The sequence below is a fragment of the Nilaparvata lugens genome, chromosome 5, assembly GCF_014356525.2.
Source record: "Nilaparvata lugens isolate BPH chromosome 5, ASM1435652v1, whole genome shotgun sequence".
Classification (NCBI taxonomy): Eukaryota; Metazoa; Arthropoda; class Insecta; order Hemiptera; family Delphacidae; genus Nilaparvata; species Nilaparvata lugens.
Window position 1 is genome coordinate 60,728,677 of NC_052508.1, and position 23,604 is coordinate 60,752,280.

Genomic DNA, 23,604 nt, shown 5'->3' on the forward strand with positions numbered 1-23,604 from the left:
TAGAATCCTGACGCTAAAATCCGCCATCTTGAAAGAAAATGTAGCATTTTAATAAAGCAGTAATTTTAATTTATAGTCTAATTTGCAGTCACGTGTCGCTGTCTTGGTTAGATTGATACCTTCCATTCTGTATGTATTTTGTGGCTGAACGGTTGCTCATGGGTCATGACTGACAGATGTTTTCTCTGCTGCTTATATTTTTGTAAACAAAACTAGAACCTAACCTATTTAATTGTATAATCAATTGAAATGGAAAACCAACAAGTGATTGGAGTTGTTTTGAATGCTTTGTAAGATATTCTAAATGTTATTGAATTTATGTAATCATGTATTCTCTGCTCCCAAATGAATAATAATGGAGTCCATTATTTTTGTAAACAACCTCGTATTCAGCCATGTCTGTTTACGTTCAGCTACTCTGTTTACATTCTTTTCCATCGGTAGAAAAGTACGATGAGCTTGATCAGTGAACGAACCGGATATGACGTATTTTTTCTTTTCAGTTAGACCAAAGACCTTGAAGAGGTATAAACCCACAATGCCTATGCCTTCCCAATGCTAGCTCTTACTTGAAATTAAAGGCTACCATTGAGGCATTTTAGCGCGAGATATTATATAATTTATATATTTTTGTAATATTACAGATTACAAAAATCTTCAAGATCTTTAGTATGTAATAATCTTCTAGGTTGTCCCCTCAATGGCCGATTTCAATTGCAAGTACAGTAGCGCTGCATGTGAGTCTATGCATCGTTCAACAACCAAACAGTGGTTCGTTTAGAGCCACGTTCACTCACCGGTCTCATCCTTCTCTTACCGATCAGTGGCTTTGAACTCAATCATTATAATAATATATTCACTTTAAACAATGATGACAGATTGCAATGTTTCACATCAGCTATCCGCAAGTTATATGAGCGTTAAACTTTCACTAAGCCCCTATTACACTAACAAGGATCTGAAATAGTTATGATACAATTAAATTTTAACCGTGATTAATTTCTCGAGAACCAAGCAGAGAAGGCTTTTTTGAAACATCGGCTTCTCTGATTGGTTCTCGTGACGGTTGAAATTTAACCGGCTTTTGTGCAACCGGGCCTAAGGTGTCGTGTGAAAAAAGAAAGCCCTTAAATCATTTTTATAGGTTTTTTATTTAATCATTAAACATAAAATATTGATACAAAACTTCTTCTTCGATAGTATTTATTCAGTACGGTACATTTTTGATATTAACTCTCAATTCTAATTTAAAAAATTATATAATAGTGTCTAACGAGTCTAAATATCAGTCTTATCTCCCGTTAGAACCTAATACGCCATGTTGCTGTGTTACCGAAAACAGCTGATTCCTTTCTCAGTTTAGTCCCTAAAAATAATGTTGAGATGAAAGAGATGAAAACAATAGGCAGCTATGTATCCTAAAATTACACCGACGTACAGTTTAGAATGACACTAATGTACATTAGAATGCACTAATGTACACTAGACCAATAAATATTTGATCAGTTATAAAAATGTACAATAGTTTTATACAAGAAACGTTTTGAAAATAAGCTTTTAAATCTTCATCTCTAGGAAAATAAATTCAACAAGAAGTCTAGTTTTGAGAAAACGTATTTTAAATTTTGTTGCAAGTTAAACTATTTTGAAACCAGGCTAACCAAGTAGGCTAGAATTTAAACGTGAATCACACCTTACAATTGAAAAAGAAAACTCGAAATAACCAAATAAATCTTCAAGTAAAATTCACTCATAATCACACTGAACGAAATATTAAACAAACACAAATAAGATCTAAATTTTCATATAAACTTGACTTACACCTCACTTATATTTATAAGTGGAAGGAGGCACGAAATGAGTTGAATCCATTCAACCTCACTTTACAAAAATCTCAAAAACGTTAAGTAGGCTGAGATACAAATCTAAATTACAAAATTGACTGATAACCGCAAAGTAAAAAATTGACTGAATCAAGTAAAATTTATGTATTAATGTAAAGTATATTCTATTTAAATTGCTTTCCTTTTCTATAATTCGTCTTTTTTATTACTACTCTGTTACAATATGTAACTCTGATTATGATATGAAAATAAAGTAATGTGTATTAACATGAATGTGAAATTATCATTATTCCAGAATGGGAAGTTTTTGCGAGAAGAAAAACCTGAATAACTTACTTGGGTACCTAGTTAAATTACTAGAAGACCATTTTCAAAGCTAGCTCATTTGAACCTGAAGCTTGTGTTTAATATGTCCCACCCTTATTTTTAATCACCTTGCAGATTTAGGCTATTAATTTTATTATATTTTATCTATTTTTTATAAATATTTTCATCATCCATCTTCGAGTGTATAAATTGTATGTTTTTCTTATTGTACTGCATGACGATTGGTGACGTTACAGATTGTTTAACCCATAAAAATATTATGATGAATTAATAAATAAATGAACACACCTCAGTGAACTGAGGCACTGAGGTAAATAACTATCAACTAGAGGTAGGAAGTGTGTTTACAGATTGAGGCAGCAATTCAGTGCAAACAACTGATACGATCAATAATTGACTTTGGTGAGATTCATTTAAAACTTTCAGTATTCCTAATAAATTCCATTCTTTCTTTCTATCCTCTCAGTTGAAATTGAGTCTCACTATATTACTAATAAGCTAAGTAAAAGCAACTGATACAATAAAAAAGCGAAAACCCGGTAGAAAGTTAAATTATTCATCATAGTAATTCTGTTCATCAGCGAACATCGGCGATCATCGGCAAAATTGCCAACCTCCAATACAATTAAATAAAAAACGCAAAAAACCGGTAGAAAGCTAAATATTCTCCATTCTTGCCATTTACAAATCCTTCAGAACCGAATTGATTACAGTATCTAACTTCTAAAGTATTTTTGCCATTCCAGTTTAGTATCTTCTTTTTTATTTTTTTTTTTTAATTCTATTTATCAGATATATAGTCGAGTTCTTAGATCGTAATAATTAATAAATCAACTCATTTTCTTATTTTTTTCTGTACTGATTATCAAAATATTATCAATTTCATCTACATTAATTTTTTTCTAAATGATTATAATTATTAATATTATTTTCATTCATTTAATTTTTTCCTTTTCACTTCGAAATATATACTTTATATGATAATAATAATATAGTTTATCATTATGATTTTAACTTTTTTATATATAAGTTTTCATTTCAAGTTGCTATATCTTTATTACATTGTATTGTGTAACACGTGTTAAGGAGGCAAGCTTTGGGGGTTTTACCTGTTTGCCTTTTGCCTCCACATATTTATATATTTAAATGAATAAATAACCATCACAGTGACTCCGTGCATCAGAAGATCAGCATTCAACGGCAAAAATACCAATCTCAATTACAATTTTAAAGAATGCAAAAACGATAGAAAGCTAAATATTCGTCATAGTGATTCCGTTCATCAGCGAACATCAGCGAAGACTCGGCAAAATTGCCAACCTCCAATATAGTTAGAAAACAAACGAAAAACCGGTAGAAAGCTAAATACTCATCATAGTGACTTCGTTCATCGGCCAAAATTGCCAACTTACAATAAAATTTACAAAAAAAATAATAACCGGTAATTCGATAAACCGATAGAAAGCTAAATATTCATCATAGTGATTTCAAACATCAGCGAAGACTCGGCAAAATTGGCAACCTCCAATATAATTAACGAAAAACAGGTAGAAAGCTGAATATTCATCATAGTGACTTCGTTCATCGGCCAAAATTGCCAACTTACAATAAAATTTACAAAAAAAAGAAACGGTATTTCGATAAACCGATAGGAAGGCTAAATATTCATCATAGTGATTCCGAACATCAGCGAAGACTCGGCAAAATTGGCAACCTCCAATATAATTCACGAAAAACCGGTAGAAAGCTAAATATTCGTCATAGTGACTACGTTCATCCGCAAAATTGCCAACTTACAATAAAATTTACAAAAAAAAAGAAATGGTATTTCGATAAACCGATAGGAAGGCTAAATATTCAACATAGTGATTCCGAACATCAGCGAAGACTCGGCAAAATTGCCAACCTCCAATACAATTAAATAAAAAACGCAAAAAACCGGTAGAAAGCTAAATATTCTCCATTCTTGCCATTTACAAATCCTTCAGAACCGAATTGATTACAGTATCTAACTTCTAAAGTATTTTTGCCATTCCAGTTTAGTATCTTCTTTTTTATTTTTTTTTTTAATTCTATTTATCAGATATATAGTCGAGTTCTTAGATCGTAATAATTAATAAATCAACTCATTTTCTTATTTTTTTCTGTACTGATTATCAAAATATTATCAATTTCATCTACATTAATTTTTTTCTAAATGATTATAATTATTAATATTATTTTCATTCATTTAATTTTTTCCTTTTCACTTCGAAATATATACTTTATATGATAATAATAATATAGTTTATCATTATGATTTTAACTTTTTTATATATAAGTTTTCATTTCAAGTTGCTATATCTTTATTACATTGTATTGTGTAACACGTGTTAAGGAGGCAAGCTTTGGGGGTTTTACCTGTTTGCCTTTTGCCTCCACATATTTATATATTTAAATGAATAAATAACCATCACAGTGACTCCGTGCATCAGAAGATCAGCATTCAACGGCAAAAATACCAATCTCAATTACAATTTTAAAGAATGCAAAAACGATAGAAAGCTATATATTCGTCATAGTGATTCCGTTCATCAGCGAACATCAGCGAAGACTCGGCAAAATTGCCAACCTCCAATATAGTTAGAAAACAAACGAAAAACCGGTAGAAAGCTAAATACTCATCATAGTGACTTCGTTCATCGGCCAAAATTGCCAACTTACAATAAAATTTACAAAAAAAATAATAACCGGTAATTCGATAAACCGATAGAAAGCTAAATATTCATCATAGTGATTTCAAACATCAGCGAAGACTCGGCAAAATTGTCAACCTCCAATATAATTAACGAAAAACAGGTAGAAAGCTGAATATTCATCATAGTGACTTCGTTCATCGGCCAAAATTGCCAACTTACAATAAAATTTACAAAAAAAAGAACGGTATTTCGATAAACCGATAGGAAGGCTAAATATTCAACATAGTGATTCCGAACATCAGCGAAGACTCGGCAAAATTGGCAACCTCCAATATAATTAACGAAAAACCGGTAGAAAGCTAACTATTCATCATAGTGACTACGTTCATCGGCAAAATTGCCAACTTACAATAAAATTTACAAAAAAAAGAAACGGTATTTCGATAAACCGATAGGAAGGCTAAATATTCATCATAGTGATTCCGAACATCAGCGAAGACTCGGCAAAATTGGCAACCTCCAATATAATTCACGAAAAACTGGTAGAAAGCTAAATACTCATCATAGTGACTACGTTCATCCGCAAAATTGCCAACTTACAATAAAATTTACAAAAAAAATAATAACCGGTAATTCGATAAACCGATAGAAAGCTAAATATTCATCATAGTGATTTCAAACATCAGCGAAGACTCGGCAAAATTGGCAACCTCCAATATAATTCACGAAAAACCGGTAGAAAGCTAAATATTCGTCATAGTGACTACGTTCATCCGCAAAATTGCCAACTTACAATAAAATTTACAAAAAAAAAGAAACGGTATTTCGATAAACCGATAGGAAGGCTAAATATTCAACATAGTGATTCCGAACATCAGCGAAGACTCGGCAAAATTGGCAACCTCCAATATAATTCACGAAAAACCGGTAGAAAGCTAAATATTCATCATAGTGACTACGTTCATCGGCAAAATTGCCAACTTACAATAAAATTTACAAAAAAAAAGAAACGGTATTTCGATAAACCGATAGGAAGGCTAAATATTCATCATAGTGATTCCGAACATCAGCGAAGACTCGGCAAAATTGGCAACCTCCAATATAATTAACGAAAAACCGGTAGAAAGCTAAATATTCATCATAGTGACTACGTTCATCGGCAAAATTGCCAACTTACAATAAAATTTACAAAAAAAAGAAACGGTATTTCAATAAACCGATAGGAAGGCTAAATATTCATCATAGTGATTCCGAACATCAGCGAAGACTCGGCAAAATTGGCAACCTCCAATATAATTCACGAAAAACCGGTAGAAAGCTAAATATTCATCATAGTGACTACGTTCATCCGCAAAATTGCCAACTTACAATAAAATTTACAAAAAAAAAGAATAAACGGTATTTCGATAAACCGATAGGAAGGCTAAATATTCATCATAGTGATTCCGAACATCAGCAAAGACTCGGCAAAATTGGCAACCTCCAATATAATTAACGAAAAACCGGTAGAAAGCTAAAAATTCATCGGCAAAATTGCCAACTTACAATAAAATTTACAAAAAAAAAAATGAATAACCGGTAGAAAGTTAAATATCCATCATAGCGACACCGTTCATCAACGAAGACTCGGCAAAATTGCCCACTTCCGGCACACTATCCAACGGTAGGGGCGTAGCGCCAGGGGTGTCCTCTTTTGCGGCGGCCTTGAAAAACTTCAACAAATTCCCGCAGGCCTTCGGTTTCTTGCTGGTGCTTTGCGATTTCCTGATTTGCAAAGACTTCGGGTTGAGTGAGGAGGGTGTTTTGGCGTGGTGCGAGGATGGTGTTGATTTGGCGTTAAGCGAAGATGGTGTTTTCTTCTTCAAGGAAGACAGCCAATTGCGGTTCTCCTTCTCCTTGCGGGAGTGGGGTGAGCAGCGGTGGAGGGGGGAGGTGCCGTCGATCACGTGGTTGGGCAGGTTGACGGTCGGCGAGTTCATTTCAGTGATTGCTGGGCCTGCAAAGCAAACATAATTATTCAAACTTCCATTCAACTCGACTTCATTTCATTTACAATAAACACCATACTTCTCTATAAATACACTACATTGAACCTCATCTTCCCATTGCTATACAGATTAAATAATATTGTATTTGACAATTAATTCAAATCAACGAGGTACTTAAGCCCTGATTCCTGATAAATGTCTACCCTGCTAAAAAACATAAATAGTAATTTAAAAACGAAATATGATTTTTTGGGAAATGACTCCAGTGGAAGGTCTAAGAACCTCCTATAGCTTTCACATTTATTTTCATTCACAACTTTAAATTCTAATGTTTGATTATAGTCTATGCAAACAACACTAGATTGCAGCATCTCTTATGTAGCAAAATGCTGCCAGAATTCACAGAAGCCGGAAAGCCTGTGAGTTAATTGTGTGAGAGAGCGCAGGTCATTTTGATAGAATCAGACTAAAAGCGGCAGCAGTGTGCTCCTGTTGTTATTTTGAAAAACATTGGCCATAGCCTATATAATTGGACTTTTTTAGGAAATTTTAATAGCAATTGAGACAAAATTAGGAAATTGAAGTAGTTTGAACAATATCCTGTTTTTTCCTTTTCGACTATTGTATTGTTTGCTCTATCCAATAAATAAATGTAACCCCTGGCTGCAAACTAAGGTTTGCACAGTCTATATGTGTTGGATGTGTTGGAATAGAGCTGTTTGAAATAATTATAACTCAAAGTAGAGAAACTTGACTTAAAAACACTATTTTCATTTTTTTTTTTAAATTATGAAATTTAATTTTATTGCTCCATCTACTAGTTTGAATCTTCCTCTTCAAAATGGCATAGGTTTCATGTCGATTACATATCTAGAAATATTTTAATTATTTTTTTGAAGAACGCATTAAGTGTGGTTAATTTTACAGATTATTAAATTCAAATTTTTCTGTGAATAAATTTCATAAATATTTCTATTTCTTTGAATATCCCATAATTTATTTTCATTTTTATGACTTATAAATTGCATAACCTGTATCCAACAGCTGATTCATTCATATATTGCTAACCTGTGTTCAGGGGTTCAGAGTGGAACACAAAATGTGAAGTAAGAGTGATGAAGATGTTTGATAAAAGGCATATGAATCAGGGACAAAAAGCACTAGATGGACTCAAAATAGAGATCAGACAACAAAGACATGTGTTGAAGAGGAGACTGGCAGACCAATTTGAAGAGGAAGACGAAAGCACCCCGTCTTATGCTCCATGACAATACTAAAAATGTGTGATTACTAACTTTTTTTTTTTTAGATTTTCTCAAAATCATATTTCTTCACCTTTTTCTCAGAAACCAATAGAGATATCAAGCTGATTTTTCTATGTGTTTATATCAACGAGATGTATAGTTAGAACTAAAATGAAGAAGATGACACCATAAATGTATCTGTAAAACATTTTTTAATAGTTTTATTTTCTTGATTTTTTTTTAGTGGTCATGAAAAAAATGTTTTGCTAAAATTTTGAGAGAAATGGATAATTTTAGTTCCACTTGTGTATGAAGAGCCTACCTATCAGTGAAAAAAAAAACAGATCAAAATATCTCTACTGGTTTTTTAGAAAGCGAACATTGTCAAACATAAGGAAAAGTAGTCGCCTTAATAAATTAAGAACTGGATTATTTGAATCTTAGAATAATGAGATGAATTATATTGGAATGAGTAAAAGTGAATATAATATTGCATTAATGATTAAAAATAGAAAAATGGAACAAACGTTATTTATTTATTTATTTATCAGATAGAGCCAACAATACAATAGTCGGAAAAGAAAAAACAGGCTATTGCCCAAAACTTCTTCAATTTCCTGATTTTGTCACAAATCGTCCAAATATTATGTAGGTTATGTTCACTTCAATTTCAACACCAAATCTTCAATCTGAAACTATGAATCAGAATAAAACAAAGAATTTCAAGTTAGATAAATTAATAATGAAACTTCCGTTAAAACAAAAACCAAACTTCAAATATTCACAAAATATAGAATAAAATCACTTAAATTTTGAGCTCGAAGTTATAGGGTGGGATTTAATTAAAATTATACGAATTGACTAAGTAGTATTGATGAAATACAATACTTATGAGCAGAAAATATTGGGATGAGGTATAATCATTTCATTTCAATCAATCAATAATCATTTATTATGTAACATGGAGATAGATAGATAGATAGATAGATAGGCTGCCTTTATTTTAACCTGGAGGGCGAAGTTAGGGCGCAGCCGGTCCTCTCTCCCACTTAACCCTCCTATACAATTCTAATGCATCTACATCACAAAATAATAAAATAATCTTTTAAATAGAATGACATGTAATATGATAAAAAAAATATATATATTATAAATCAATAATTCAGAAAAAAAACAATTTCAATTAATTTAGTAGAATATATTTTAGACTGAAAAAAATTTTTAAAAAAGTTAGAAAATGGAGTTTTAGAAAAAAAAGTTTTTTCAAGCAAGAAACAATAAAATTTCACGCAAACACACACCTTTCGCACACGCAAACACACCACGCACACACACCTCCTCATCCTATGCCCCGATCGCCCTCCCTCAGCCACGCCAAGACCTCCGCGCCGAACAGTGTCCGCCTCTCCACACTCCTCAAAGACGCGGGTAAGCTATTCCTCAGTCTGCAAGCAGTCACACAGAACGACCTATTATAAGTCACAGTGCGATGGATGGCAATGCTCAACAGGCTTACGCCATGCCTCGTATCTCTTCTGTTGATTCCTGCGAGGAATTGAAATTTCTGACTCAAGAAGAGAACCAGATGCCAGAACCTTGTGGAGGAGCATCAGCACATGATAAATTCTGGTCTCGAAGCTTCAAAATACCCATCTGAGTGATGTAAGGGCTTATGTGGACGTCCCTTTCAAGACCAAAGACGAATCTCACGCAGTAGTTCTGAGCCCTTTGCAGTCTTTCAGAGTGTGTCACTATCATGTCCTATATGACCACATCTCCAAAATGGAAATGTGGAAATATCAAGTTCTTAACAAGCATTATTCTCTCCCGTAAGGGGATAACAGCACCAATTCTCTTCAGTGAGTGAATGCCTGCAAAGACTCTGTTGCAAGTCTGCAAGTCTTTGTCACTTGTTCAGTCCAGTCTAGGTGTCTGTTAAATGTAAGTCCTAAGTTTGTAATGTTTTCATTATAATCCAATCTATGTGAGTTAATTTCGATGAAAGGTCCATGGTGGAAATCAAGTTGGTTCAAAAGTCTTCTATTACCTATAACGATTGTTTTGGATTTTGATTTATTGATTTTCAATCCATCCTGTGCTGTCCAGTGTGCGACAGCAGTCAGGAACTCATTCATGAGAGTTACCAAAGTCATCAGTCTTGAAATATCTATGAATCTGTAGGTCGTCTGCATAAAGATGATATCTGGAGTGCCTAAGTCGGTCAGTTACGTCATTTACATACAGACTAAACAGTAGTGGTCCTGAAACTGAACCCTGAGGTACCCAATCGAACACACTGCTGTCTGTCAGGAAGGTATGACCTCACCCATGCCACACTACTCTCAGAAAAACCATAATTTTTCAGTTTTTTTCAAAAGCAGCGGGTGATAGATACAATCGAATGCCTTGCTCAAGTCAATCAGATGAGATACGGAAAATGGATAAATTTAATGTTGAATGAATGAAAGGGAGAGTAGTTATTATCATGCAGTGCTCTAGGGTTGGATACTCAATCATATTTTCAAAGACAAGATAAAGTTCGATCGGCTATCAATACATCTAATAGATTTTGGCAGTTCATTCCATACACAACAAGCACTGACAAGGAACGATTTAGAATAGATAGTAGTTCGGTGATTAGGTATCTTAAGAGTGCACCAGTTCTAGTATGGGAAGCTTCTATCCTCCTACCATCAGAAACTAATTTAAAATCATTTTTGAAATAATTGGGATTGGCATTCAAAGTATTATTATTCTGAAACGTCTCTGAGAGAGATTAGATTAGAGTTCTTTATTCATGTATGTTACAATATAAGAGATATTTGACATTGCCAGGTGTGAAAAGACCTATGGCAAACACTGGTAATAATAAACAAAACAATAACACTTCTATGATGAAAAATCAATATTACAATAATAAAACATATTTGTGAAAATTCACGCTGAAAATGAAAATGATGGTGATATGAATGAATTGAATCAGCAGAATTTACAGGGAAGTAGAAAATATGAAAGGTACAAGTGGGAGGATATTAAGGCTAGGTGAGGGGTAAGGATGTAGAATATAGAGGTTTATGGATATAAAGGAACCCGGGTTTTCGGTGGGGCTCTACCACTCTAGCACCTTGGGTTGTTAGGACGCTAGGACTGCTATTCTAGAACGGCAGCACCTCGGTCAAACTAGTTAGTTAGAGAGAGAGAGAGAGAGAGAGAGAGAGAGAGAGAGAGAGAGAGAGAGAGAGAGAGAGAGAGAGAGAGAGAGAGAGAGAGAGAGAGAGTGAGAGAGAGAGAGTGAGAGAGAGAGAGAGTGAGAGTGAGAAAACTTACGTTTATTGACAAGCGGCCTGCACGCTCTGAAGCACCTTCTGTTTGACGCATGTTTAGTGTCCTCTATCCACTGGATAGCGGCGAACTCATAGCTGGGTTGGGAGGGGGAACACTCATCAGATTCATCAGACTCATCAGAATCATAACACTCATGAGACTCATCATTGGTTGGCTCATCGGGTACCCTCCAAAGCAGCACCAGCAGATCTTGTGACGAATCACCACAACAACCCGGCTCAGTATCAAATAAGTCCGAACCGGTGACGATCTGAAAAATAAACTTGGTTTTTCAAGTGGACAATGGACGGTGGAGACAACTAGCACAGGACAGAGATGCATGGAGAAGGCCTGTGGAGGAGGCCAAGGCTATTCAAGGGCCGTAGAGTCAATGAGTAGTAGTAGTAGTAATGAAAGGCGGCATGCACGTAATAAGAAAGTAACGGCTCCCTTGCGTGTCCGCACAGCTGACAGGATTGTCCGATTGGCAAATGGCTAGCCAATTGGATTGGCGTATCGACAATTCCAATCATATATTGTACACAACTACAGCACTATCATCAAAAACTGTTTTCCTACATATTTCATTTCTCACATGTTTCATGATAGTACGATTCAATTTTCTTAATAACCTATTATATTGAGCGAGCAATTTCAATACAGGGTGTCCCACCAAGGTTGTAACAGCCGTTGACCATAGATTCTACTCTACATTTCTGACAAAAAATGTTCAGTAAACTCTTTTCCTATCGACCTTAGTTTTCGATATATATATATATTTTTCGATATTTTCAGAATATGCCTACTTCCGGTCATTAAATACTCAATAAATCGAAAACTACTGGTCGAATTTCAATGTCAAGGATATTGTTGGAAAGAGAGATACATTTCAAACAAGATTAATGTAATTTTATCTGTTGTTAGATATTTTGTAGTTTTTATTAAGGCTTAAACTTGAAAAAGGCTATTCTTCAAATTCAAAGTCAAATTTCAAACCGATTTTTCTCTGGGTAATTATAGTGGTTTCAATATTTCAAAAACTTCTCCATTTCATATGCTTTCGAATGAGTATAAATTCCAAAAGGTAAGTTCCATGATAAAGTGTTCAAAACTGCTAATATCTGGAATGAACACCTTCAAATTGAGGAAATTCACAAATTCACAATGCATCAAGTGGTGATCCCGAGCGTTAGCGAAGTTCTCACTTTTGACTTACTAGAGCCCAAAGTGATTCTCTGTCTGTATGTTCGACAAGAACTTAAGAGAGAATTGATCAATCCACTTCAAATTTTGAACTCGAATTCTTCGAACCTTTTTACAGGTCAAGTTCGTTGGACAACAAAATTGACTCACTCCTTCGTCCTTTTTCAAGATATAAAAATAACATTGTAAGTGCATAAGAAAAAAATTGTTTTGATTTATCATTTATCAGTCAGATGGATTATTATATTTAGTCCAGTCAAGAGGGTTATAGAGGGAAAAGTTTGGAAGAAAATTTTTGACCCCGCAGTTCTGTTTAGGGTAGTAAGGAGGTAAACATATCAAAAGTCCCCACACGCTACCCAAGCTACCCCTTGTGCTAAGGGGGTGGGGGTGGTTCAAAGGTACCATTTTTTAGTTTCTCGCATATAACATGAAAACTATGTACCTTATGGACAAAACTGTTATATTATACGAAATTAAAGCTTACATAATTTCCTACAATATTCATCTCACAATTTTTTTTATCGTAAATGATTGTGCATTGTTCCATGGTTTCCCGAGGCTTGGTTAGCAGAATTAATAGATAAATCGTTTATTAAATAGAGAATATATAAAAAAATTAATAACAGTTTCAAAATAAAGTTTTATTGAGAACAGATGTAGAATGTGAATTCTACTTGTAAGTTATAATTTTTTGGTGACGTGTCTGTAAAATCGACACCGAACCAGGCTTTGTTCTGACTTGTAGTTTTTTCCGGTGGCTTCTTTCTTCTCTAGAAAAATGGCTGGCTATGTGTTGTTGTAAATTTTGCTCTGAATCATTTTCGTTTATTAATGTTTTAAATTGTTTTAAACATTTATAGTGTTCTATTTTGTTCGTATATTGCTATTTGTATTCAAGCCAATAGCCACTGTTTTTTCAACTGTAAACTAGATAAGTATTTTAGTTTGTAGTAACTCTAAAATATTTAGCTTATAAGATATAGTTCTTTGTTATTGTATAAATTCATCTGAAGATTATAAGTTCATTTGCTCTGAAAACTGGATTTCTCATTCATAGGCGATAGATCCATTCATAATTTATCAAGAATCTATTACATTGGACCGACAACTATCCTTAGGTTAATAGGTTTAAATGCTATTCCAACCGATTTAAGGAAAAATGGTAGCACGGCAAATGTTACCCCTGGTGGTTGACCGAATTACAAATAAATATGTCCCAAATGGTACACCATGAAATCCCTGGTTATAGAAATTATTAGTGGATAGATATCTGATGGGTTATGAAGGGTTTGTTGCTGAGTGGGAAGTCGGTTCAAGAGAGATCAATTTAATGATCAGTGCATATTACAAAATGGCAACCATTAAAAAATGATCTGAATCTTATAGCATTCTTAACACAAAAGTTTGATGAGCAAAATGCTAGGTTTGATGAGTTAAATGCTAGATTTGATGAGCAAAATGCTAAATTTGATAAGCAAAATGCTAATTAGACCAAATGTTTAAAAATCAAAATGCTGGTTTGATGAATGAAGCAAGATGTACTAGCATTAGACTAGAGCAGGTTATATAAACCTTATATTGAAAAATGCACATGAACATTGAAAGATAATCATGAAGATAGTAATGTTAAGATACATCAACTCATTAAGTTTCTGACAATGTAGGCCTAGTTACTGTTGTTGAAAAGTCAACCCTAGTGAGATAGTAGAATGAGTAAAGAAGTAGGTAGGGAGTTGTCTTCACTGAAAGTCAACTATCATGAAAGTAATATTGCTACATTGAAGGTTAGGAAAACTATGAACAAAGTGAATGATTACATGAGACAGGTTTCTGTGGAGGTTAGGAACAATGTAAACAAAATGAATGTTGCTTTGAGTCATTGATGAGTTCATTTCAACTGAAATTGAAAAGGTGTATGCAATGCACTCTCAGTGAACATGACTAACTTTTGTAGGCAAAACGGCTTTGTTGAAACAAATGAACCCATAATAATAAAATCATGTTCTTGAAGAAAACAAAACGCAAAGTCCCATTGATGTGTTAGTATTCAAAGGTTGTTCAAGTTGCTTACTTACAAGATGATGACTGTGAATCATATGATGGAAGGGTATTCCCAGCACACAATGATTAGGAATCCTGTGTTATGCCGGGATTCAGAATAGCATAATCGCTACACAGTGTATGGTAAGAGTCCATAATTGTGTCTTTTTTCTTTCCTGTAGCCTATTTTTTCTTGGCCCTAATCTTTTCAATTTTCGATTCTTTCCTGTCTTTGTGTAATATTCATTAAATTTCTTCTTGATGCATATCTTACCAATCTTGTCCATAGTCATTTAAATTTGTATTCTTCTGAATATATATTAGAAGTTGAAATAGTAGCTTATTTTCCTAATCTTTAAATTGTTGATAAAACTTAACTTTTCTAAATCTATCCACTGTAGTGTAAAAAGAATTGTTTGCTTGTGACATATTTTTTCATCATGTATCACTTATTTTGAAATGTTGTTTTTTTTAGGGAATTATTTTACCCAGTTTTCTTTTTTCCTCTTTTTTGTATTTTTTAGGGAACTTATTTACCCATTATTCATCTTGATCATCTTTGTATTATAATCTTGAAATGTTTGTACTTATTATACAGTCTTTAAATTATAAATTATTTGGTTATAATAAATAAACGTCAAAATTTTAAAGTATTAATGAATTCGTAGCCATATATATGTGATGTATTAATGAAAGTTAACTTGAATAATATTGTTTTCATTGAATAAACGTTTTTATATTATCAATTGAAATGAGTCAAAGGCTAAAATTTTTCTAAAGTGTTTTGTAATGATATTTTTTTCAATTTTAAACTGTTTGTTCTATAAATTTTGATATGATTGATTATCGTTTGAAATGGATGCTGGAGTGTATGTAGAATTTTTAGTGGGTTTGTTGATTAGAATTTTGCTGGTATGTGATTGTTTTTGAGATGGAAACCCATTATTGCCTAAAGAAGGATAACAGAGGTTTGACTTAGAGAGGCAGTAATGAGATAATATTTTTTGTGTTGATTACTTATGTTGATTGCCATAGATGCAAATGATATTAATTATGAATATTGATTGCCTTTGAAGCAAAATATTATTGATGTTTTGAATGGTTTCTGTTTAATGTTTGATAGTAAAGTTTTGTCATGAAATGTAGTTTGTGTTTAGAATTGAAAAGTCGAAATAAACTATAGTTCCGACAAACGATGATAATAATATTAAATAATTTGCTTTTTATACAATTTTTGAACAAATTAAACTAAATAATTTGAAACCTGAATGATAAATCATAATGTGAATGAACTTGCTATAAATGAAATGTTATATTAAATGATAATGAAATGCAGATATATTATGAAATGATTGTGAATAAAGATCAATAATTGTCTGAATTATTGAAATATATATTGAAATTAATTTTGTTGTGATGATCTGATGTTTTTTTTTTTACATTTGATAATGATACAGGGTGTTATGAAATTCTATTTCTATTTTGAACAATGGATAAATGGAAATGAAATTATATTTTTTATATTGAAATCTCCATATTTCACAATTTATGTATTGCTGACTGTATATAAGATGTTAACAAATTTCAATTTTATATTGATTATATACTTAAAAATAATTTTCATGTGTATTAGATTGTATTGATAGCCTAATCCAGTTTTTCTTTTAGTTTATAAGCATTTTAAGATAACAGGTACAGCACAGACATTAACATTGAAATAGTTATCATGTGAATCTCGAAATCAGCAACAAGTGAACGCCATGAAGAGTGTTAAGAACATTTGGGTGATTTTCGAACTAGTGTGACTCATCTACGCTGCGGCCTACACCAATAACTACGCCAATGTCAACGCTGCGGCCTACACCAATAACTACCCAATGTCAACACCAATATCAACACCAATACTACGCCAAAATCTACGCCGATGCCTGTGCGATGCCAACGCCAATATCTACGCCGATGCCTGCGCCAATGCTGATGCCAAATCTGCGCCAATGCTGATGCCAACGCCAATAACTATGCCAATGTCACACCATATCTACACCAATAACTAAGCCATATCTACACCAAAACTGCGCCAATGCCAATATCTAACCCGATGCCTGCGCCATGCCAATGCCTGCGCCAATGCCAATGCCTGCGCCAATGCCAATGCCATATCAACGCCGTGCCAAAGCCGACACCAAAGCATACGCCATAGCAATGCCAATGCTTATTGCTGACTTTGTATCTCAAACTTCAACACTACTGCATTACCTGGAGGTAATTGTCATCCATGTTCACATTCGCAACTTTGAATCAGAAGAACAGTCACAGTATCATGAAAGAATTGATTCAAAAATCTCTCCTAATATTCCTGTATGCAGAACTCTAAACCTTGAAAGCTGAAAATATCAAAAAACCAAACCTTACCTAAATTAATCCTGTATGCAGCGTCTATCTCTTTTCCAAAAAACGAATTACATTGTCATTTCAAGCCTGAAATGTACATTGTATAATTACAAATATGATACAAAATTTACGTGACTCTGTATTGAATTGGAAATGCAGCCGTTACTACAAGCATGAGGCAATGCTAACTGAGATGTCACCTGTATCGAGTTTGATATGCATCAGTCGACTACAAGTATCAGCCCAACACTACGTGCATCCAGATCAGCCCAACACTAACGTCATCACATGGAGTCACACTTAACTGAAAATCATACTGAGTGCCTTAAAGGACTGTTTTCAAAATGTGCATCAATAAAATCAACCGCGTCAATAGTGAAAGAAATGAACATTTTTGATTCATTGAAATTTTATGTGAAAATTAAATGTAAAAATTCATCAATTCATTAAAAAAAAAAAAAATAAATTAATAATATAATACATTTTTCATTCAACATACTAATTTTTTTTTATGCAATAAAAAAAATTGAATTTTTCTATCTATTAAATTTATGTGCAATTTCAAAAAACTATTCTTTACATATTAAACTTTCTGTTGTTAGAGATATTTTCCTTTAAATTATAAAGCTAAATCAAAAGTAATATTGATATTCTATATTTTGAAATATTGTTTGGAAACATATAAAAACGCTATTGATGAATTTTTATAATAATTTTCAATATTATTGGATGCATGTAATGTTTTTCTAGAAAAAAATTGTTACTGTTCTCGAATTTAAATTTCAACAATTTTCATTAGGGTCAATGTAATTTTTTTTCTTTAAATTTCAAACAGTAAATTTTTTTTATGTCAAGAGGGGGGTATTTGTAATATAATTTTTTTCTCACATTGGAATCGAATCTTCAATTCGAGATCTATGAAACTTTATAGTAAATATCAGAGTCATCAATAGACGGACAAATCGGTGGGGTTCTACCACTCTAGCACCTGGGGTTGTTAGGACGCTAGGACTGCTATTCTAGACCGGCAGCACCTCGTCAAACTAGTTAGTTAGAGGGAGAGAGAGAGGGGAGGAGAGAGGGGAGAGAGAGACGAGAGAGAGAGCGAGAGAGAGAGAGATGAGAGAGAGAGAGAGGAGAGAGAGAGTGAGAGAGAGGAGAGAGAGAGTGAGAGTGAGAAAACTTACGTTTATTGACAAGCGGCCTGCACGCTTGAAGCACCTTCTGTTTGACGCATGTTTAGTGTCCTCTATCCACTGGATAGCGGCGAACTCATAGCTGGGTTGGGAGGGGAAACACTCATCAGATTCATCAGACTCATCAGAATCATAACACTCATGAGACTCATCATTGGTTGGCTCATCGGGTACCCTCCAAAGCCACCAGCAGATCTTGTGCGAAAATCACCACAACAACCCGGCTCAGTATCAATAAGTCCGAACCGGTGACGATCTGAAAAATAACTTGGTTTTTCAAGTGGACAATGGACGGTGGAGACAACTAGCACAGGACAGAGATGCATGGAGAAGGCCTGTGGAGGAGGCCAAGGCTATTCAAGGGCCGTAGAGTCAATGAGTAGTAGTAGTAGTAATGAAAGGCGGCATGCACGTAATAAGAAAGTAACGGCTCCCTTGCGTGTCCGCACAGCTGACAGGATTGTCCGATTGGCAAATGGCTAGCCAATTGGATTGGCGTATCGACAATGCCAATCATATATTGTACACAACTACAGCACTATCATCAAAAACTGTTTTCCTACATATTTCATTCTCACATGTTTCATGATAGTACGATTCAATTTTCTTAATAACCTATTATATTGAGCGAGCAATTCAATACAGGGTGTCCCACCAAGGTTGTAACAGCCGTTGACCATAGATTCTACTCTACATTTCTGACACAAAAATGTTCAGTAAACTCTTTTCCTATCGACCTTAGTTTTCGATATATATATATATTTTCGATATTTTCAGAATATGCCTACTTCCGGTCATTAAATACTCAATAAATCGAAAACTACTGGTCGAATTTCAATGTCAAGGATATTGTTGGAAAGAGAGATACATTTCAAACAAGATTAATGTAATTTATCTGTTGTTAGATATTTGTAGTTTTTATTAAGGCTTAAACTTGAAAAAGGCTATTCTTCAAATTCAAAGTCAAATTTCAAACCGATTTTTCTCTGGGTAATTATAGTGGTTTCAATATTTCAAAAACTTCTCCATTTCATATGCTTTCGAATGAGTATAAATTCCAAAAGGTAAGTTCCATGATAAAGTGTTCAAAACTGCTAATATCTGGAATGAACACCTTCAAATTGAGGAAATTCACAAATTCACAATGCATCAAGTGGTGATCCCGAGCGTTAGCGAAGTTCTCACTTTTGACTTACTAGAGCCCAAAGTGATTCTCTGTCTGTATGTTCGACAAGAACTTAAGAGAGAATTGATCAATCCACTTCAAATTTTGAACTCGAATTCTTCGAACCTTTTTACAGGTCAAGTTCGTTGGACAACAAAATTGACTCACTCCTTCGTCCTTTTTCAGGATATAAAATAACATTGTAAGTGCATAAGAAAAAAATTGTTTGATTTATCATTTATCAGTCAGATGGATTATTATATTTAGTCCAGTCAGAGGGTTATAGAGGGAAAAGTTTGGAAGAAAATTTTTGACCCCGCAGTTCTGTTTAGGGTAGTAAGGAGGTAAACATATCAAAAGTCCCCACACGCTACCCAAGCTACCCTTGTGTTAGGGGGGGGGGTGGTTCAAAGGTACCATTTTTTAGTTTCTCGCATATAACATGAAAACTATGTACCTTATGGACAAACTGTTATATTATACGAAATAAAGCTTACATAATTTCCTACAATATTCATCTCACAACTTTTTCTATATATTCTCTAGTTTTCTGCTCTTAAAGGTGTAACATTTTTGAAATAAACACGTTTGCCTACGATTTTTTCTATTTTTGCTTTTATAACTTTTTAAAAATCGATGGATAAAACCATCCTAATTATGCGCTTATAGTGCATTAGATTCTCTTCAATTTGATGAGCCATAAATGCGGAACAAAGACAAATGCAAAACCTTAGGCTGGCTACACACACATCGATTTTGGACGTTCGATAAAAGTTCGTACGAATTTTTACCGTAAGACCAAAATTTGAAGTAGACTTGAGACACATAGATTTTATATCGTGGACGTGCACTTTCAATGATTCGCTTTAGCTACTTGTCATCTGGTTGCTATGATTGTGAATAGACTAAAATAAACATAAATCTGTGTTGGTAGTAAAAGCCAGTCGAATGCCAGTCGTTCGAACAAAATCGGATTTTTCACACACATCGATTTTGGACATACGATTTTTTTCATTTACTATTCTTTTATCATACTATTTTTACTTTCCTTGCCCTACTACCATAGGCAAAAAAATTTTGGTACCCTAATTTCAAGTTTTCTATACGTTTCGAGGTCCCCTGAGTCCAAAAACATGATTTTTGGGTGTTGGTCTGTGTGTGTATGTGTGTGTGTGTGTGTGTGTGTGTGTGTGTGTGTGTGTGTGTGTGTGTGTGTGTGTGTGTGTGTGTGTGTGTGTGTGTGTGTGTGTGTGTGTGTGTGTGTATGTGTGTATGTCTGTGAACACGATAACTCCATTCCTAATTAACCGATTGACTTGAAATTTTAAACTTAAGGTCCTTATACCATGAGGATCCGACAATAAGAAATTCAATAAAATTCAATTCAAGATGGCGGAAAAAATTGCGGATAATTACTAAAAAACAACATGTTTTCACGTTTTACTCAAAAACGGCTCCAACGATTTTCTTCAAATTATACCATGAGGATCCGACAATAAGAAATTCAATAAAATTCAATTCAAGATGGCGGAAAAAATGGCGGATAATTACTAAAAAACCATGTTTTCACGTTTTACTCAAAAACGGCTCCAACGATTTTCTTCAAATTTACATATAATCTATTCATAAGCCCTATCAACTGGCATGAGTCTCATTTCTGGGAAAATTTCAGGAGCTCCGTAATATTCTTGAGAAAAATGGCGGATAATGACTAAAAAACCATGTTTTTCACGGTTTTCTCGAAAACGGCTCTAACGATTTTCTTCAAATTTATACCATGGATAGCTATTCATAATCCCTATCAACTGACATGAGTCTCATTTCTGGAAAATTTCAGGAGCTCCGTAATATTCTTGAGAAAAATGGCGGATAATGACTAAAAAACCATGTTTTTCACGGTTTTCTCGAAAACGGCTCTAACGATTTTCTTCAAATTTATACCATGGATAGCTATTCATAATCCCTATCAACTGACATGAGTCTCATTTCTGGGAAAATTTCAGGAGCTCCGTAATACTCATGAGAAAAATGGCGGATAATGACTAAAAAACCATGTTTTTCACGGTTTTCTCGAAAACGGCTCTAACGATTTTCTTCAAATTTATACCATGGATAGCTATTCATAATCCCTATCAACTGACATGAGTCTCATTTCTGGGAAAATTTCAGGAGCTCCGTAATATTCATGAGAAAAATGGCGGATAATGACTAAAAAACCATGTTTTTCACGGTTTTCTCGAAAACGGCTCTAACGATTTTCTTCAAATTTATACCATGGATAGCTATTCATAATCCCTATCAACTGACGTGAATCTCATTTCTGGGAAAATTGCAGGAGCTCCGTAATATTCTTGAGAAAAATGACAGTTACTAAAAAACCATGTTTTTCACGGTTTTCTCAAAAACGGTTCTAATGATTTTTTCAAATTCATACCCTGTATAGTTATTTATCAGCTCTATCAACTGGCATGAGTCTTTTTCCTTGGAAACTAATGGGGCTCCACCCCATCCTTGAGAAATGGACTTTGTAACCTCCTTCTCGTGCATGAGGTAGGTAGAGCAGTTTATAAAAAGAACACAGTCATAGTCAAGATATTTCATCTGTAGAACAGCTGTTTTGACGACTTTTAAAAAATCATCGAATTTCACAATTTACACAAAGGATAAAGTACTCTGAAAACAATTATAATATACACATATACAGTAGTCTGATCGTAGTTGCAATATGTTGCCGCCAATCTTCATTATGTTATTCCCCTAAATTATTCTCGTTTGAGAATGAGGCTTGCAGTTCAATGAGCAAGGAAAGTTGTGTGAGTGTACCACACAGATTTTTACTATTGGTTTTTTATCGTCCGTCCAAAATCACAATGTATGTGTAACTAGCCTTAGGCTGGTCACTAACGGTAGAACATGCATGATAACATGGCCTCATACATTGTTGCGTCGTCACAGCGAAAGGCTTCAAGCAAAATTTTTGAGGTTAGATATATTTGTATATCCGATGTTTTGTTGTTTATTTTTTTCTTCACTGCTCTATTTGAGGTTGAATTATTTTTCTATCATTATAATTTGTAATTTTCTAGTGGTTATGACAAAACATGAATGATGAACATGTGCCAGCCTTAGAAGTGGCTTGGCTCGGAGTAACTGACCTTGGTCTGACTGGAACGACTCCAGTCGACCACATTGACTTCGTTGGCGTTGAAACTGAGGCGGGCACAGCATGGGCTGCCCGGACGCCTGGTGCGCCACATGTAGGCGTCGCCGTCACTCGAGCCACTCAACAGGAACTCGTCGTCGGGAGACAGGCAGCACTGCACATAGTTGGACGACACCACACGGTTGCAGCCGAAGAAGCCCACTGAAACCAAAGCAGCAAAACATGTTTTACAAGTAGATCATCGCCAGCCAATAGAACACGTACCGTTCGGTGACGTCACTCTAAAGGTGCGTACAAACTTACACTCTGCTCTGCAAACGAACGTTACACGAGCAGATCGCAAGATGATCGCAGGTCGAGCAAGAGCAGAACGAGAACAGAGCGCGTAACAGAGCGCGAGCTAGGCAAGTTCCTAGGGAGAACTAACTAATCAATAGTTGCGCATGCGTGGTTGAAGTTTTTCTTTTGGATCAGTTACGATCTCTGTGTTAGCATATAAAATTATCAAAATTAATAATTCATTCTTAAATCATCAATATTATAAAAAACATTTTTAATAATAGGTAACAGCATATTAGAATTTAGAAGAAAGAAGCCCAACCACGTCATTCACCTTTCAAAGCATTGACAGACATAACTTTTTTTAAATAAAACAGAAACATAAATGCAGTAAACATAATATTTATTATCAATCTATTGTATAAAAATAATGTATTATTTAGGCTACGCAGCAATCCCCTAGCCCCTGTTTCATAAAACTCTTCAAGTCACGTAATACAGGAGAATCACCATTCCAATTACATACTCAATATAGCCAATAAAATCAGCTGTTCGTGTATTACATGACTGTTAAGTTTTTTTGAAAAAGGGGCCTGGTCAGAATATTTTATTTAGTTTTGTCACCCTATCAGCTGGATTGAACGTTTCACATTTTTGAGGTTAGGTTGAAGCGAAGTCAACAATACAAAAAACCCGCAATCATCTTCCTAACATATTGCGTACGTCTAGTGAACCCTTGCGTAATATCTTAAGCTGCGT

General features: G+C 34.2%; 1 protein-coding gene across 1 annotated transcript; it reads right to left on the bottom strand.

The window, feature by feature from the left end:
• Positions 1–1,186: 1,186 nt before the first annotated feature.
• LOC120351463 lies at positions 1,187–22,795 on the bottom strand. The gene is made up of 4 exons (XM_039428957.1): positions 22,559–22,795; positions 11,409–11,676; positions 4,985–6,845; positions 1,187–4,077 (listed from the first exon to the last, which is right to left on the bottom strand). The coding sequence occupies exons 1-3, from the start codon at positions 22,658–22,660 to the stop codon at positions 6,436–6,438; spliced, it is 780 nt and encodes a 259-aa protein (XP_039284891.1). The 5' UTR covers positions 22,661–22,795; the 3' UTR covers positions 1,187–4,077; positions 4,985–6,435.
• Positions 22,796–23,604: the final 809 nt, after the last annotated feature.